The sequence below is a fragment of the Corvus kubaryi genome, unplaced genomic scaffold, assembly GCF_017639235.1.
Source record: "Corvus kubaryi isolate FWS band 111438036 unplaced genomic scaffold, C.kubaryi_AGA036_p1.0 37397, whole genome shotgun sequence".
NCBI lineage: Eukaryota > Metazoa > Chordata > Aves > Passeriformes > Corvidae > Corvus > Corvus kubaryi.
This window is the reverse complement of record NW_024581136.1, coordinates 17,313,752-17,333,120: the sequence shown is the minus strand read 5'-3', so window position 1 is coordinate 17,333,120 and position 19,369 is coordinate 17,313,752. Positions and strand designations below refer to the sequence as shown.

Genomic DNA, 19,369 nt, shown 5'->3' with positions numbered 1-19,369 from the left:
CGTGGGACCCCTCGGAGCAGAAATGCGCCGCAATGCTGCCCTGCAAGCAGCCCTGGAGCAAACTGGGAGGGAAAAGCACAGGAACACCAGTGTCGGATGCCCAGGGGAGGGTTTTGGTGCTGCGGGAGGTGCGTGACCTGATTGGGAACGAGCCCTGCCAGGCAGCGCTTAGGGGACTTTTTTGCTGCCCACACCCTTGCGATGCACCTTGTCCCTTCCAGTCTCACCCGTTCCGTGGTCCTCATGCACGTGGTGCTGGGGACCCTTGGCAGGGGATGGTGCTGGGGCTCTGCATGCTCTGCTCATAGTCACAGCATCCGACCCCAAATCCAACCCTTAAAAGGCCCTGGGAGAGCAGCTCAGAGGAAGGAAAAAATTTTATTTCAGGGAAGAGAATTAAAAACCAAACAAAGCAAAATAGCTCCACAGCAGCTGCAGGGGAAACGTACATCTGCAGCTGTGGGGTGTGAGTAGATGGGGCCAAGAATACGATGGGGTATTAGTGCTAGCACCACAGAGGGGAAGTATTCAGAGGAAGCACATAGAACATTAAACTCTTGTAATTTTTAAAGGATCAAAGCTGAAACACCTGCTTTGTGTCCTCCCAAAACACCCTGCTCCCCTGTGGGGCTCTCATGGTCTGGATTGGCCACGGCACTGTTGGCTCATGAAGGCTTTTAGTGCTCATTTGCTGATCCAAAGGCTCAAAATAGGATCAAATATAATTGTCCTGAATTGAAAAACTGCTCCACACCATTCCCAACACCAAGTGTGGAGTGGTAGCTGTGAGCTGTGGTGGTCACCCCGGTGTGGAGGTGATGGTCCCTGATGCCCAGCAGAGCTCTCCCCAGCTGCACCAGGACCAGCTGGAGCTGCTGATCCTATCCCCATGATGGGGAGAGCACCTGGCAGGCTTCCCACCCCCCAAATAACAGGGACAGCATGAAGGAGCCCTTGGGGGCATGCTGGAGGCCCTGAGCACCCCAAAGGGGACAGGCAGCTGTGTCTGCCTCTCCACAGCCCTGCTGCCCATGCAGGGAGGGGACAGTGCTGTGACACCTCAGTTCCCCCAAGGAAAGGTGAGTGCCAGTGGATGGGAAGACACTGGGGCACCCCAGGCCTTTGCACTGCAATAGTCAACCTGTGCTCATTGGTTCTAGGTCATTTCTTCCTTTTTTTTTTTTTTTTTTAATTGTGTAAATGGATAACCATTTTCTCTCACAACACTGCAAGTAAATAACAAAGTAGGCTCACTGAAACGGATCTTCTAAAATGGAATTTTTGAAGCACTTAAAGCAAGATTTTGTTAATCTCTAGCTTCAATTTAGCACTGAAAAAAAAAATCAGACCTTCAGGTACTGATTGGCTTAACAAAATTTACAAGGGAGTTTTTTATTAGTATTATTTTTTGGTTTAGTCTTTCATTTAAAAGATTTACATTACTATGGGAACAAATACTAAGACACATTTGTGTCTGGCTTTCTTTACAAATCCCTCAACTCCTCTTTGATTTTTAAATGTAAAGGCACACAATAAAGCTTTATGCGTTTATTAAAATATACAGATTTTGGTAAATTTAGATTTTTTTTTCTTAGTATCTTGATTATATATATGTATTCTATGTATAGTTGTCAACAACACAGTCATTTGAAAATAAAAATCACTCCATAACATATCTGCTTTTTTTTTTTTTCTTTCTCATGACACACTACAAGATCCCATTGTACAATGCACCAATGGGCTTCTGGAAACCACAAAAAAAAATTTGGATAGAACAAACTGCTTTTAACAAATACACCAACTTCATACCAGAACTGCAGAGAATTGTTACACCAGAAAGTACCACCTGCAAAAAAAAAGCAAGATATACATCAGAAAGACTGAACAAAACGAAGTGGAGGTCATTTACAAGCCGGATTTACATCCCTTGTTGTTGGGGTGTGATTTTGCTGCCATGTGGAGGATGCCGGAGTGCTGGGCCTTGGACTGAGGGGTTGTGACCATGTGGAGTGAATTCGTGGAGGGGCTGAGACCTTACGGAGTCGGCCTGGAAGGTTTGAGGTATTTATGCTCCATCTGTACCATGCACTTGGCCCCCCAGGGCATGTGCCACAGGGAGGGCAGGCAGGCATGGAGGGGCTTTGTGCCTCTCACCAGGGGTGGGAGCAGGATGGTACCGCTCTGCCGTGTCTTCCTGATGGTTCAGGGCACCCAAGGGAAAGGCTGGATTTGGGGTTACAGCAAAACAAACACTTGCACCTCTTCTCAAACCCTGGCCAGCAGTGCCCAGAGGCGATGGGCACACCTGGACATTTTGCCCTTGCAGCCTTTGCTTGTGCCCACTGAAGAGCCCAATGCTGCTCCAAGAGACAGCACGTGAGATCCCAGAGGCTGAACATGCACATCTCCCAGGAACTGCCACCTGGAACAGGGAGCAGGGATCCTGTAAACCAGCCCTTGGCCACAGGCACACCCAGGCAAGACCCAGCCTGTGGCTTGGCCATCTTCTCCTTAAACACCTCTGTTGTGTGGGACGTGGTGGGCCCAGGAGGAGAGTACAGCTCCCACCCCCAGCACAGCGAGGGCTGACAGCAGCCCATCCACCTCAGACAGTGCCATGGCACCAAATGCTGTTCCCTGGTGGTCCCAGGATGTGGCACAGCCGTCTTGCCCCAGCACTTTCCTGGGAAGGGCAAGGAGAATGGATGAAAGGGAATGGGGGCAGCCAAAAGGCTACTCAGATCCAACGGAGAGGTTCCTACAGACACCAAAGAGCAAGGGGTCAAGCCCTTGTCGAATTATACGGCGTAACTAGAGCGGACGTGATGACAGACACTGGTACTGGTAACTGCCCCGTAGCAAGAGATTAAGGCTGCAAGAAGAACGGGCTTCGACTCCACAGGGTACTTGGGCATGAGTCTGTGGCTCAGCAGATGCCCAAAAACCGTGCGGAAGCAGGACGAAAACGACTACCTTGGATACGGTGTAGTACAAGAGCTGGTAGGAAAATAACATCAATCTTTCTCCCTGAAAACATAAAGCCAGACCTGCGAGGTGCCATCTCTCTTGGGTACTTCTAAGGCATCGAGGAGGAGAGCAGCCAAGCCTGGGTGAGTGGTGACTGTCGTGAGAGGAGCTCAGCACTGCCACGGAGGTTTCCCGAGCTGGCCCGTGAGCGGTGCTCATGGCAACAGCTTTTTGGTGGGACACACTCAGGATTTCTGCTTGTAGAAGCATGGTAGGGGTGGACAGCAGGAGTCGATGCCAGAGCAAAACTTACAGGTCCTTTAGCCAAATCCTCACTCCCACCACTTCCCTTGGCTTGCCCAGACCAATCCAGGTTAAGATCTGCAGAACTGGATGCTCTTCTCCACAGAGAAAATGATTGTAGTTTGTCACTGTTTGGGACAGGAGCTGCAGGGAAACTTGCAGCCCCAGGCAGAGCATCTCCATCAAGCCCTTGAGTCCCAGGAGTGAAGGGGATGGGCACAGGTCCAGGCACCCTTTGCACCTGCTTGTCCTAAGAGGGTGCCAGGTGTTTTGGAGGCCCCTGCCTCATCCAGTGAACCAAATGGTTAATGGTTCTTGGTATCCACAAGGATATTTCCATATCAGAAATCCTGCCCCTGCCGATGTTAATTGTCTCCTGGGATGCCAGCAGCAGCCCATGGTACTAGGGTTGGTCTGGGCTGCACTGGAGCCCCTGGGATGGATACATCTGCAGCCTTTAGCAGCTGGGGGAGGATGGGAGGTGCTGTCTGATACGGGTTTTGGTTCCTATTTATTCAAAAAGACATTCCTCCACCACAGTGTTTTACACTAAGCATGATGGGCTCCGCAACTGCACCTGCCGCTAATCACTGACCAAACCCCCTCACTGCTGACTGACGGTTCTGTGGGGATGCTGGCAGCAGGGAGTCTGATGGCACTTCTGGGGGCTGTGGCCATGTTCAGGGGGTTTAACATCCACCTGCTGACCACCCCTGCCCTGCGAGCCACCAGCTCTGTTTGATTTCAGACTGAAATATGGACACTTAAGGAATGAGCAGCATTTCAGTGTTTTTCATACAGCACCCACCAAGCCAAGGTCAAAACCAGAGAATATTGTACAAGGTGCAGACAGCAGTAGGGAGACAAATTTCAGCCGTCAAGTCCTCTCCGCTTGCTACCCATGGCCCAGCCCTGCCAAGACGTGGCTGACCCACAGATGCTGCTGGTTTGTGAGGGCATGGATGGGTGTCTGGAGCACTGAGGGCAGAGTGAGCACTGGAAGGTGCCCAGTACGGTGAGGGAATGACAGGACAGTCATTTTTGTAAAAGACACAAAGTGGTGGAAGCAGTGCCCAACCTCAGACTGGCGGTGCTCAGAGGAAGAGTGTGTGGTCCTTGTTGACCATTTATACAAGCAGGGTTGAACCAAGGGCGGGTTACAGCCTTCACTATGACCAGAAATGGGATCAGGCTCCAAGACACAGATTTGGGGTGTTAGGCCGTGCTGGGACTTAAAGGCTGGACTGAGACATGGACTAATTTTGAATCACAGTATTTGGGTTTGGGATGTGGGGATGGACTTGGACTTGGGATGGGGGAAGCACTGCTGTGTGCACTGAGCCAGAATGGGCCATGGAAACACCGTGATGGAACCAAGTATGCATCTCTGAGCTACTCCCCGGGAAGAGTGTGTTCATCTCCATTCTGTACGTACCCACCCGTCTGTGCCTCTGGCTCAGCTATCACTTCTAGGTGGTTCAAAGGGAAAAAAAAACACATGCCAAGAAAGTGCCAAAAATGTTAGAGTGGCATCCCACCGCTGAGGCCACTGGGTGGACATTCCCCAAGGACAGTTTGACTTGTCCCCTCCTGCGTCTCCTTCCACCTCTCAACACCCTCCTGGTTTGGCACATCTCCCACTCCACTGCCTCCACTGGTGCAGCTGGTGCTGGGAGATCAGCTGGTGCTGGGGGATCAGCCAGCATTCACCAGAGTGAGACCCGACTGGTGGAGCAGGGACGGGCCATGGGTGGTTTTGGTTCGGGGTCAACGGCAATTGCAGAGCGTGTCCTGAGGACCGGAGGTGAGCATGGTGGTGGTGGAGGACCTGGGGAGAGTGGGGCAGGACAGGGGAGCCACGGGGACCCTTCCTCATTGCCTGGGCGGCACGGCGCCCTGCTGCCTGTCCCGCTACTCGGGCGAGTAGTCCAACTCGTCGTTGGCGATCAGAGCATCCGATGGCGGTTTGTGCCGGCCTTTGCTTTTCGACCTGCTACTTGTCCGATGGCTTTCCTTGGCCCCCGCCATTTGCTGGTACGAGAAGCCCTTGTCCTCAGAGGGACCCCAGGCCGGGTAGCTCTCGCCCTCGGGGGCGAAGGAGAAGCCGTCGTCCACGGAGAAGGGGTCGACGTCCATGTCGTAGCGCTGGTAGGTGCTCTGGTGCAGGGCCTCCTCCCGGGCGCTGATCTCCAGAGTGCTGTTCCACATGCCATAGCCAAAGTAGATGAGCAGACCTGGGGTGGGCAAGAGGGAGAAAGTTGGACCCCAGCTACCCACCAGCCCTGCTATCTCTACCTGATCTCACCTTACTGCACAAAAGCTTTCCCTGGCAGCAAATGTATCCAAAAATCTAATTTCCAGTGGATCATGGGATTAACCTACCCCAGACACGTGCACAGAGAAATCCAGACTCCACACGCCATGGACTAGCCATGGGCGACTGATGTGAGGTTAAATCAGGACCACACATCTCTGCCACAAAAACCAGTAGGATGTCCCACCCCCAACAGCCATGGATGGGCTGGTGGAGCTCAGCACACCTAATGCAGTGGCTGAATTGACCCAGTGTCATTGCTGGCAGCTCAAGAGGTATTCGTTGTATCCACAGGGGAAAGTGCTTAATCACAGCAGATTAAACTGATGCTTTGCAGTCATCTTTTCTCCCAGGTGGAAGAGCTTTCCCTGGATTTGCAGCTTCATGTATTGCCCTCAAGGGCCAAAAAAGCATTGAGTATGTCTTCTCCAGCCCAAAAATGCAGGTGCCAGCTCCTGCCCCATGGCTTGGTTTGGAAGAGCTATGAGAGCTGCTCTATTTCTCTTTTGCTTGTGGAGTAAGTGGGTTGCAACGTAAGGCACTGTGGATATGCTGGACTTCTGCTTATGTGTCAGAAAGCCTAAATTTGGAAAAAAAAAGGGTCCACAACAGTCTGTGAATCCTAAGATGCCCCTACCCCAAAGTTAAGAACTTGGGCTAAAAGGAAATACAGTCTACAGATCTGACTTTCCCAGGGCTTTTGGAATTGGGCAGATCTGGGCTTTGGAAAAGCAGTGCTGAAATAGTGGTGTGGGCTGCTGAAGAGCTCAAGTGGGTGACGTAGCAAGAAATCAGGCTGATGTCTGTACGAAACCTGCCTGCAAGGCAATTTCCAGAACCCGCCTACTTTGCATCAAAAAAGCCATCAAAATAGTCACCTTTGCATGGAGTCATTCTCTTCCATGAAACCGATGTTTTCTGGAGGTGTAATTTTCCATTTAGCTGTGGTTCGGGGGCTGGATAAAATGAGATTTCTAAGAACTTCAGGATGACAAGGGGCAAATGAGAAGGACTGGGTACATCCCAGGCATCAGCCTGTGCGCTCTAATTAGGGAAGTTGTTATTATTAACACCCTTGCAAAAGAGTGTCAGTTAAAAAATTAAAATAAATGAACCTGGGACTCACCCACAAAACACCAGACGGCAAATCGGATCCACGTGACTGTGGAGAGCTTCAGCATGAGATAGATATTCACCAGCATGGCGAAGGCAGGGACGAAGGGCAGACACGGGGCCATGTAGGGCAGCTTCTTGGGATTTTCTGGCTGCTGCAAGATCACAAACACCAGCACGGCGATGAGCAGGATCATCAGCACCACCAGGAGGACAGCCCACCAGCTCTGCTCAGAGATGTAGTCTGACCCAAAAATGATGAAGGAGCAGAAGATGAACATCAGGACGAAGAGCAGGAGCACGCAGGTGGTGACCGTGTGGCCGGTGGCCACCGTCGGACGATCCATTTTACCCGGCAGCCCGAGGTGGATCCGCATCGTGTAGTATCGAGGGCCGATCAGCTTCTTCAGCTTGATGAGATAGATGTTCTCAGACTCATCTGCCTCTATCCCCGAGGTCATGTCGACAGTGCCATAATTGGGGTGATTCACATTGTAGGCGGATTTATCAGATTTCCCAATTAACATCTCATTATCTCCTAGCGACGGCAGATTTTTTGCACCACAAGTGTTGGTCGGTGGGCCAGAGAACTCCTCTCCTTCGCTCCCGGGGGAGCAAGCTTCCTTCTCACAGTCGGCCAGGATGCCCTCCTTCTTCTTGGTGTGCTCCTCAGAGAGGAATTTGACGAAGCCGTCGATGTCGCTCTCGGGCTGGTACCGGAGGAGCAGGACGCAGACGGACACCAGGGTGTAGGCAAGCAGGGTGCCAATGGACATCATTTCGATCAGGTCCCGCAGGCTGACCAGCAAGGACAGCAGAGCTGCAAGGAACCCGGACACGATACAAGCCACGACAGGGGTTTCCGTGTAAGAACTGACGTGGGACAAAAACCTGGAGAGCAAAACAGTCACAGAAAGTTAAAATCACAGATCTCAGAGGTTCCCTGCTGCAATAACCTTTCCCCAGTTGCAGGGGACAGACTCAGGGGTCCCTTCAGGTCTTGTTGCTTTTTGGACCTTCAGTTCCAGCTGGGGACTGGCAACACCGCTGAGGTTGACTCTGGAGTTAGATCTAGGTCAGACCAGCTCTGCAATGAGCGATCAGATACTTGCAAATAAGTACCCAGATTTTATCCAAATAAACTGCTCTCCTTTGCAAGTAACTCTTGAATTAAACATTCATCCTCATGTAATCAGAACGTCTAGGTACCAGCACCAAATGAGAAACTGTAGGGTAGACTGGTCCTGATATTTTCCCCCCAGGATATTGCTTTGGCTTGTACCCCATTCTACACCCACTGAGGCTGTGCGTGCCCATTGCTCCCTGCAGGCCCCCCAACTCTCCAGCACAATTTCCCCTCAGATCCCAAGAGGCCAAAAATGAATGCCAGCATAGGCATGACTGACCTGAAGAGCAGCCCATCACCAGCCATGGCATAGATGACTCTGGGCATTGGGAAGAGGGAGCCCAGCAAGCTGACAGTCAGGCCGGCCACGGACCCGATGGCAATGATGAATTTGGCTGCATAGAAGCCGTGGACCACAAACATTTCCATCAGCGGGGACTCGGTGTCGATGGCATCATAGGGCACCATCAGTGTGAGGATCATGCTCACCTGGGGAAGGCGAGAGGAGCAGGACAGGGGTATCAGCAGCAGCACTGGGGGCTGCTGGGGACTTTCAGGGCATGAGGGCTGCTTCTCAAGAGTGGAAACCCAAGAAATTTCAGGTCTGATTTGGCTTGTATCCCTATGTCCCTTGTGGAAGGGATGTAAAATGCTGGAGTTAGGACTGTTTGCGCTTTGCTGTAGGGTGGTTAATCCAGAAAACTGTGGGCTCTTAGTCTCTGCTATCCAAAGGCAAGAAGGGGATGCTTGAACCTTGCTTCAGTGGTGATGCAGGAGTCAAGTGGGACTGGTGTGACTGGTGAGGCTGGTGGGACTGTCAGGGTTAGTAACACTCACTTTGGCTGCATTCCTGTGTGGGAATAATGCTGCAGACCCCAAATCTAGATCGCATTGCTTGGAGCAACTCTCTGGCCCTATTTGAGTCAAAGAATTTGTTTTCATGAGAAGCCCACTCCCCTTCAGGAGAGGCAGTGGGTGAGTTTCTTTGAAATAGTCAGAAGAGTGTTTTTTCTCCTTCATAACTAATTTTTACTTTTTTGCAGGGAAAATCTCTGAGCATAGACATGCTTTTATTGGGGTGCAGTGCAGTGGAATCTCACACAGCCATCCCTGCCTATCCTTCCTCTCACTTGGATCCTCTCCCATATCTCCAGCAGAGGCAGTGCTGCTTTTCCCAGAAACACAGAGAAAGGATGCTGCAATGCTGCTGCTCCTTCTTCTTTGCTGCTCTCCTGGGTGCAAGAATAGCTGTGGATGGGGATGAGAAAAAAATCTGTCTGCCACCACATCCCTGCAGCTGGCAGAGGGGTCTCATCAGGTGACAGGAGCCTGGGAACAAACAGAGAGGAGCCTCGGCAGGCACCGTGCAGGCGCCCAGAAGGGACTCACGATACATAAATATATATCTATATGCATTCATACATATTTATGTACATTCACACCTGTGTAGGGACTACTTACAGACACATAAGCTGTCAAGCACGTAACGAGCGAGGCTGTGATGGCGTAGGGGATGGAAGTGTTGGGATTCTTCGCCTCTTCTCCCGTGGTAGCAATGATGTCGAAGCCAATGAAGGCATAGAAACAGGTCGCAGCCCCTTTGAGCACCTACAGGGAGGATCAAACATCTGGGTGCCAGGAGGGAGGCCAGCACCCAGCCAGGGAGAGGGAGCTGAGCAAAAATGGAACAGCCCAACTCTGCCCTGTCTGAGCTAAAGGATGAGTGTGAGCAGGTCAGGGGGTGCACACGTGGAGCTGGGCACTGACCCTGGGAGCACCCCTAACCCACCGATCTGGTCTGGGGAAAAGGTTTCAACCTGTGCCCTGAGCCACCAGAGGCATCTGCAGCTCACCCTACAAACCTGCGCCTGTGCAGTGTCTGAATCTGCTGAGAGATCCTGCCAGGGACAGAGGAGACAATCAACCAGTTTCAGGTTTGCTTTCACATTCCTCCACCCCAAATCCATTTTTATTAGTAGGGATCTGGAACATGTTTACACATTCTGCCTTAGCAAGATGTCTCATGTGGCAGCAAGATCAGCTCGCAGAGGAAGCAGGAGAGAGCAGCAGCCGTCAGATGTGAGCCGCTTCCCAAACAACCTCTGTTTTGCTTGGAAGCTGCAGACAGGTTAGGAGCACACATTGGAGCACTTGGATGAGGAATTATTTGTACTGTTTGGTTATTTTTTTTATGTGATTTTTTAAAATATACAATATTAGCGAGGACATTTATAGGAGAGGAACGCTGGAGCAGGGCAAAGACTGCCTGGCTATGAGTGAGCTGATCTGGAGCTGTGAAACCCTTGCATAGATCTTGGTAGCTTGCTGGGTGCCACCTGTCCATCACACCTCTGTCATCCCAGCTGTCCAGTGATAGTGCACACAGTAAAACTCACCTCTTTCAGGGACTGCCTGTAATTATCCTTTTTAAGTATCCCCTATGCTCATGGGGATCTAACACGTGCTTGGTGGTGGATTTACTTTTACAAACAACTTGTGAGACAATGAACCAGCTGAAAAGGATGAGACCACCCTACTGGGTTTGATGTGTTTTGGGTATGCATCTATCTTTTAAAATGATATCTTTTTTTGCCAGGAAATATTTGGTGTGTTGAATTGGAGCAAAACAGGTACTTTCTATTTTCTCTTTTTCACTCCCATTGTATGGCATAAAAAGCCAAGCACAACCCAAAGGTAAATATGACCTCTGCTCACAAGTGAGCCTCAGTGCTCTTCTCTTCACTGTTGTTCTCTGCCAGAGAGGTATTGATTTACTGAAGGAAGGTGCAGGGACTGTAGAGCAGTTTGGGACCCTTTCAATAATCAAGACTCTTGGTTTACTTTACTTTCTTGCTTATTTTTCTGCACAAAACCCCAATGGAGTTGAGCAGTGTAAATCTGAGAAATTATCTTGGGTTTAGGCCAGCTGAGATATTTTCAGTCTCTATTCATCCTTGGATAAAAACCAGTGCAAGCAAGCTAAAAAAGCCAAATATGTCCAAATTCTCAGTAAGCTTTGAGGGAACATCCATAAAATAAGTACTGGCAGGTGGCATTATGAAGTGCTCAAAACAAATTCTTGAGAACATTGTTGTTGAAAACCAGCCAACAAAAGTATCTCCCCGCTCTGCAGAGGCTGAGCCAGCTCTCCGATAGCCACAGCATTTTGCTCCATTGCCTGGCAATTAGTGGCATTTCCTCGGGGATACTTTCATGTGGAGTTTGGCTCTGCAGAAGGACATTTTGGGAAAGTTTTGGGTTTATGCTAAGAGGAGTTAGGAGATAAGGGCAAAGCATTGCAGTACTCTTTGTGTTTGGCGGAGAGAGCAGGTCTGGATCCAAACCTGCCCTCGTGGTATTTGGAGGTCCCTGGCCAAAGCACACGTGGATTTAGCAGGGCTGGGTTCTGGAGGGTGCAGCAGAAGTGGGGCGTGCACACCATGAATGAAGTTGAGTGTGAGGCAGCACTTAGGTGCTGTGTGTCCCTGTGTGCTCTCAGCACTTACCCCTGGCCATCCGAACGGCAGGAATTGCCCTTCAGCCCAGTTGTCACTTTTGATGTAGAACAGACCAGCAATCATGATGAAGATCCAAACTGCCAAGTTAATGACATTGAGCACGTTGTTCAGTCCCACCGAGTTCTTCACCCCCATGGCCACAATGATGGTGACAATGACAGCAATGACCAGAGCAAGAAGGTCAGGGTACGACTCCTCTCCTTTGCCTAAGTGAGAGAAATGAGATGTGTTACTCTCCATCCAGAGAATATCCAGGAACTCTGTGGGGCAATTTTAAACACTTTTCAGACCTTGAAGGTTTGCAGAACTCTTTGATCTCACTGCAAAGGTACTCTCCAGAGGTCCATGCCTCCCTCAGCTAAAGCTGTTTAATTAAGGTGATAAATCTTGATGTCTCAAGACACCGTTTGGACTTTTGGGAGAGTAGCAAACCAATGATCATGTCCCAATTTGCATAACATGTATTTGCCAAGTACTCATTAAAAATCAATCAGCCACAAAGTTTTCATGACACGGGTACAGGACAGCTGGATGATTTACTTACTGGTAGGGTTCATGGACTGTTGCTGGAACTGCTGGTCATACAGGACCACCACAGCCCCCAGTCCATGGCAGTACTGCAGACACCAGCTTGTGCTCTCTAACAGCATTCTGTGTGTGCCCCAAGGGGACCAAGCAGAGTGTTTGCACCAGGTGAAGTGTTTCTGTGCTGCCCTTACCCTCTGACATTCGACTATTTCTGTGCATTTATTCTAAATGCCAGCTCATCCCAAAGGGGCTCAGAGTACCGTGTATCCCATCCCCTCAAATCCTGCCTGTGCGCCAGGCTGCCGAGGAAAAGTACCAGAGCCAGACAGGTGGTAAATAATGAATGAAGCCTAATATCCATGTCTGACTTCTGACAAGCTTCCAATTACTTTCCAGGCCCTAATTAATGGAGGTATCTCTGCACAGCCGGACACACCCAGGCCGTTCAGCGTGCCGACGCTGTTGATCATCCAGCGGCTGATGGTGTGGTTGGCCAGCGAGTCGAACATGCTGCTGAGGGCACTGGCGCCCGCGGCCGTCCCGATCAGGTACTCCAGGATGAGGTTCCAGCCGATGAAGAAGGCCACAAACTCCCCCACGGTCACGTAGCTGTAGGTGTAGGCAGAGCCTGTGGTCTTGGGCACCCGCACGCCAAACTCAGCGTAGCAAACGCCTGTTCGGAAAAATAGGAAGCGGCATAAGGAAAATGCAGCTCGGAAATGGAAAATGTAAAACTGCCTGCCTGGAGGTGCTGGGAGGTGTCAGGGCTGTGGTCAGCATCAGGAACACAGAGACATCGCATGGTGACCCTCCCCCCCCAGTTTCTTGGCTGAAAAAACAGAAAAATTTCCACTAAAATCAAGTTGTGATGGGTTTTTCTTCTTGAGATGATACAGTTCAAACCAGCCAGATGTTTACATGGGATCCTGGACCAGTCCTGCACAGCGTCATCCCAGAGGAAGATGCCACAGGAGGGCTCACACAAGGCTACACCTCTCCCTGCCCCAAACTTCCAATCTCCAAACACACATCCTGCATTATTGCCCTGCAGATCCAGGCACAAGCACTGTCCTGATCATCCCTGCTCTTGTTCATACAAGAGGAGTTTGAAGACATCTTACATAGAGAACATAAGTTATTTTAACACTTAAAAAATATTGTATTTAAGTCTTCTAAAGAATAATTGCAAAACTAACTGTGCAGAAGAAGAAAAGGAAAACAAAAAGCAATATTTATCTGGAACTGTTTGGGAGGAGAATTCAGCAGACTTTAGTACTTTCTGAACTTCTGCACTTACTATGTCAGGATAATTTTTAATAAAAACCTGACCCTGACACATTGATGTATTAAAAAAACCATTGGCTTTTATTTAAAAGGAATGGATGTACCCAGTCTCAAATTCTCCAAATATTATTCAGGACAAGTGCTGGAAGGGTCCTGCTTAATCAGTTTAACACTGATTAAGCCCCTTCCCCAAAGACCCCAGTGAAGTTCATATGTGTGAATTGGTTAAGGCTGTTACTACTGTTGAGTAAGCATGCAGTAATTATTGAGCTCTCTATCAACTGATATTCTCCATTTAGAAGATAATAATTGCTTCAAATTTGCAATCAGTTTAGTATAGAGAGGGGAATGAATAATTTATAAAAACATTATGAGGCGGCTGCTCTTACTTTTAGCGCAGTTTTTACACAGTACAAACACAGAATTGTTGAATCTCTTAAGCTGAATTTGGTGGTGCTTCTTTTCTTGGTACTGGAGGATTTTTATATTCCATTCACTGCTTAACTTGAATGAAGATTGCTTTGCAATGGGACTCTTCAAAACTTGATTTCTGTAAAGCAGCCCAACAGGAGCCACAAGACGTTTCCATCATCCATCCAGCTCTACCGACAGTCATTATTCAGAGCTGATGAAAAATGCATGCACTCAGCAAAGGTACGGCCTTCACAGATAACTACAGGTCTGAATGATTTATGAAACTGGTGCTCTGATGGGGACAAGCATCTAGTTTCTCTCTTTGATGGCCTTAAAAATATATACTCTTTCTTGTAGGCAGCTCTCATTTTAGCCAACGACAAGATTGAAGAGGATGGTTATCGATACACAACGATAATGCCAAAGCAAAGAGATGAATATGTATAAAATGGTTGAGGTTTCGATTATTCTACTAATATCCCAAAACAGAAGAGCAGTTTTTCACCATGCATTGGGTACAGAAATAGGTTGTGAATATCAGCATTAGGTATCAGCATGTATTACACACACACACACACACACATATATATAATGTATACTAATCTCTGCTGCATCTGCACTGTATTATTTTTACTATTATTGTTGGTATTGTCATTATTATTATTATTATTATTATTATTACAATCTAACTGCAAAATAAAACTGTGTTACACAGTTACTGCTTGGCAGCCCAAGTTATTCAGCACCTTGTTCCCCTGTATCCAGAGGGACGCAGCTCTCCCAGTGCTCCTGCACAGCCAGCCCAGCTCTGGGACTGCTGAGAGAGGCTGGGCACATCCTTCCTGTCACAACTGTTTGAATCTGGAGACAGACTTCATTTCTTCCCCCCAATCAAGAGTGTTTGCAATTTCTGCAGAAAACAAGCCAACATGGTGGTTTTTTGAAAGAGCAAACATTCTACAGAGGGTCATTTCTTTGCCTTGAATATCTGCTACACTTGTGGACAGTCATTACACTGGTGTAATTATACAGTTATTAACATTAATCAGCAGGATATAAACACAGCTGAGTGGTTTGGTCCATGGCACTGGCCCTTCCAAGATCCCATCCACAGAACAGCCACTGGGAAGCACAACTGGTGGCACGAGGAACTGGTGCTTTTGGTGTGCTGGCGTGGTGGTGACCCTCTCTCTGATACTTGGCACAAGGCTACATGGGAACCATGAGACATCCCACAGGGCACTGGCACAATGAGAGCTGTTTCAGGTGAAAAAAGCCTTCTGAGAGGGGCCTTTCAGCCACTCTGGAGGTAACTCCAAATAATTCACGCTACCACACAAGAAATCCAGAGGGAGCATCCCTCATTAACCAAGAGCAGCCAACTTATTGAGGAAGGCATGTTATTTTCATCAAGCCACTGAGCCTGTCCATTGCATTTCATGATCACCATGTGCTGATATATAAAAGGCAGCTCCATAAAGAAAGCTCCCACGGAGCAAGGACTCCCATCTCTCCAGCTTCACCCAGGCAGCTGCAGGTGCAGCCCCTTATCCCAGAGCCAGGCAGCACCTGAGGCACGTGCTCAGCTCCCCCCTGCTCCATCGTGCATTCCAGCTGCTCCTGAGCCTTCTCCTGTACTGGGTAAGAGTGTGGCACCGTGCTCTGAACAAGGTTGTATTGCTTTAGGAGAGGAGAACACCAAAGGAACAAGAAATGGCTGATGGAAAAGGCTGCAGAGAGGGCGATGGGGTTGGAAGAGATGCAAACTGCTGATTTTTGCTAAGGAGGGGTTTTAGATAAACAGGGGTGAAAGTGGGGAATCCTGGCGGCTGCAGCTGATGGAAGGAGCCTGAGGTGCTCTGGAGGCTTTGTGGAGGGAAGCTGGGCAAGCATTTCTACTTGGGAGCTGAATGAAAGGCCTTCTAGTGAGACAATAAAAGAGACTGATTTAATTTATCAGTTTAATCAATTATAGTGTGTCTGTAAGTACATAAGAGGGGGTACATGTTGCTTAAAACTATGGAAGGTGTAAGTGGAATTTGTTGAGTAGATGGAATTGGAAAAGTCCCTATCTGAAACCAGGCTTAATGAGGCTTCCCAATGGCAGGGCTTCCCAATGACTGTCTCCCAGGGGAAGCCAGATGACTTTCTGGATGGTTTTGATTCCTTTGGTTTTTGGGGTTTTTTAATCCAAAACCCTTCTGGGCTCACTTTTGCAAGCAGTGGGGTTTGACTTAGTGATTTGTGGTGGACAAAGGGAAAGCTCCTTGAAATCTGTCCATGCACACTTGCCCAAACTCAGTGCCTGGCACACCAGGAGCAATGGGAGAGAAGAAATCATATCCCAAATGAGCCTAACAGCCCGTCCAGCTCCTGAATTCTTACTTGGTTTTACTTGCCAAAAAAGTGTTGCTGTTACAAACAACAGCAGCATTAACGATGAAGTGAGGAAGCAGCCAAGGAGACTATCAAAACACTGCATCCCTCACAAAACACTTTCCCAGGGCTACAAAAGCAAGGGGAGATGAAAGCGGAGCAGGAAGCAGTGCAGGCTCCTGTGGGCGAAGGCGGGAGGACCCCTGGTGCGGGGCAAGGCTTGTGTCTGGGGTGAAAAAGCCCCTTTTGGACAACAGTGTGTTTTTGTTAGCAGAGACCCACCCAAACTCCATTTGCTCTTGGTTTGCATCACAGCCAACAAAACCTTTGCAGTGGAGAGAAAATAGGCAGTGGGAAAGGAGAGACATTGATGCTATCTACTGCCTTGGTTAAAAAACAGGAATTTTGGTTCATTTGTTGTGTTGGGAACTCAAATAAGCATTGGATCTTATTGCAAGCACTCAGCTCTTGTTGTGGGCTTTGGAGAGAGCATGAGGCTCATCCCTGGGCTGTGCCAGGGTTGTGCCTCTGGGCTGCAGAGACATCAGGGGTTCAAACTCCCACTCACTTTGGTGGGATCTCCATGGAGTAGCACTGCAAACTCCAGGGAGAGAGCATGATGTGCTTCCACATCTCATTACAAAAATCCAGAGTTTTGAAAATCTGAGCTCGGTCACTTTGCTGTGTTGGCTCTTCCTGTCTTCTATCAAAGCCCTTTGCCATTTGCTCAGGTGTCCTTATCCAAGCCACAGACAAAAGCTGGATACCAGACTGACACAGCACGCAAAGTCCTCTGAGCAGAGAGAGCAGGAACATCACATCATCGTGTTAGCACTGATCTGGAAAGGACAAATGCCAGCAGTACTGGCTTCATGTAGAAACTGCAGCTCGAGCCATATGCTCAGCTGGGTTCCTACAGAGGAGATAGAATTCACCGTGTTTTCACTAAAATATGTAATTTCTCTCTCCCTGCACATTTGTTTGTTGTTTTTTTTCTTTTTGTTTGGAAATTCAAAGACTGACCCTGCATGAATAGGAGCCAATGAAATCAACTCCAGAACTAATTGAGGAATTTTTTAACTGTTAGCCATGTCAACAGAAGAAGCTGGCCCTGGTGCTGCCCAAGCCACCGATACCCTTCCTGTTGGAATTGAGTTTCCCACAAGCTCTCGCTCCAGTGCTGTGGCTTGGCCATGCTCTCGGCCTGGGACATGCACTGCAAAACTTTCCAATGTCTCAAAAATATTGCCCACAGGCTCCATCCTTGGGGAAGCCATTCGGGATAATTGTGCTTGGGCTGCTGGCTCCCAGGTTTGGTCTGATATTCAGGCAATGAAGGACTGTGCACCCCATGGGCTGGGTGAGAGCAGTGGGAAATGGCTTTTAGTTGGTGGGGAAGGTGTTACCTCCTTGTAGCTTGTGGTGCCGAGCAGGTGTCCCCCCATGAACAGAGAGGAAGCAGGACATGGCAGGTTACTCAAAATCCCACGTAAAACTCACCGGACAAGATGGAAGCAACAGCAGCGATGATGAAGGACACGATGACCCCGGGCCCCGCCATCTCCTTGGCCACCAGGCCGGACACCACGTACATGCCAGTGCCCACGCAGCTCCCAACGCCCAGGGAGATGAGGTCGAGGGTGGTGAGGACCTTGGCCAGCCGGGCGCCCTGGGTGGCTGCACCCGCGGTGCCCTCCAGCATGGACTCCACGGGCTTGGTGCGCAGGACGCGGGTGCGCAGGGCATGGCCCGCGGCCCCCCAGGGCACCCGCCGCGGGTCCAGCCGTGAGAAGAAGCCACTCATGGTGCTGGGCTGGGCAAAGGCAGGTCACAGACGGTGTCAGCAGCCCCCACTCAGGGCTGCGGCTGCAGCTCCATCCTGCGCTGGCGGCCCTGCAAGAGAGAGAAGCAAAGTTTTTGACTAAAACAGCAAAGAAAGAAGGAAGAGCCAAAAGGGCTCCCTAAGTTGGTTTTTGCTGGGCTCCAGTGCTGGCAGAGCTTTGCTTTAAGCAATGCTGCTGCTGCTGTGGAGAAGTCTCCTTTCTCCTCCCCTCATCAGTTTTGTGCAACAGCGATGCATTGCCCTCCTTTGTGTTCACACGGGTTTAGCCTCAGTCATCATTACAGCACTACAAACAGCAGGAACCTGATTTCCTCCAGATTCTTGTTACGTGGCTTAATTGCTACCAAAAGTGATGATGCCTACATGTAACTGTAAGGTGCTGGTGGCCACCGAGGCACACTGGGCGCTGGTGGGGACAGAGCCTGACTCCAAGCCTGGCAGCACTGCAGTTCCAGCAGCAGAGATGCTCCTGCTGGCACCGTGTGTCAGCCCAGCATCGCTATGGCAGGGTGTGCAGGGGCATTCTGTGGGACACTTCCCATGGAGGCAGACTGAGAGAGTGGAGGCTGTTCAGACTGGAGACAAGAAGGCTCCAGGGACACTCAGAGTCCCTTCCAGTACCAAAAGGGAGCTCCAAGAGAGCTGGAGAATTTGGACAAGGGCATGGAATGACAGGACAAGAGAGAATGGCTTCAAAATTAAAGAGAGAATATTTGGATTAGATATGAGGAAGAAATTCTTCCCTGTGAGGGTGGTGAGGCCCTGGCACAGGGTTCCCAGAGAAGCTGTGGATGCTCCATCCCTGGAAGAGTCCAAGGCCAGGTTGGACAGGGCTTGGAGCAACCTGGGATAGTAGATGCATCCCTGCCTGTGGCAGGGGGGCTGGAATGAGGATCTTGAATGGTCCTTCCAACTCCAACCATTCTATGGTTCTGTGTTCTACCTGTCCTGCAAAAAAAGAGGGTCTGGGACTGTAGCTTTGCTCCTTTATCCAGTGCACTGAGACCACTGCCTGCCTGTGCCAGGCTGGAGCTGATTCTGAGGCTGGATCACCACAAACTGGTCCTTACAAGGACAGGTGATTTTTTTTTATTTTGGTGCTATGGAAGTTCACTCTTACAGCTCTCTGGCTGTCCTGGTTGTTTGGGGTTTTTGAGTGCTACCCTCATAGTGGTCAGCACTGAGGGGGAAAGTTTCAAAAGGTGATGCTAATTCAGGTTCCTGTGAATCATAAGGTTAAAAAGACTCCTTGGTGTGGTTTCTTTGGTCAATTTATCACTTCATTCTTGCAGTTATTTAAATCCTGTGTAAGGAATATTTTTAATTTGAAAGACATGCTTTTGCTGGTGTAACTGCAATTTATTTTGGGGTCTGGCTTCTGTGTAGTTAAGGCAAACTGGGAGAGAAGCTTGGCAGGAGCAGTGCAGACTCCACTGGCCACTGGAGAGAGAGTGACCAACAGCATGGCCAGCTGCAGCCATTTTTAATACTTTTAAATTATCTTGCCTGAGCTCATCTGCTCTAGGATTGTCTCAAAAATCACAGCATTATCTTGGTTTTCTCTTTCTCTGTGCTTTTTTCAT

The 19,369-nt window shown here is 49.4% G+C and overlaps 1 protein-coding gene across 1 annotated transcript; it reads right to left on the bottom strand.

Moving 5' to 3' along the window:
* Nucleotides 1-1,533: 1,533 nt before the first annotated feature.
* SLC7A14 (solute carrier family 7 member 14) lies at nucleotides 1,534-17,836 on the bottom strand. Its single transcript, XM_042041970.1, has 7 exons — nucleotides 17,444-17,836; nucleotides 12,306-12,542; nucleotides 11,330-11,547; nucleotides 9,285-9,431; nucleotides 8,104-8,312; nucleotides 6,711-7,588; nucleotides 1,534-5,504 (listed from the first exon to the last, which is right to left on the bottom strand). Exons 1-7 carry the CDS (start codon nucleotides 17,745-17,747, stop codon nucleotides 5,182-5,184), a joined length of 2,316 nt encoding a protein of 771 aa, XP_041897904.1. The 5' UTR covers nucleotides 17,748-17,836; the 3' UTR covers nucleotides 1,534-5,181.
* Between the last annotated feature and the right edge of the window lie 1,533 nt (nucleotides 17,837-19,369).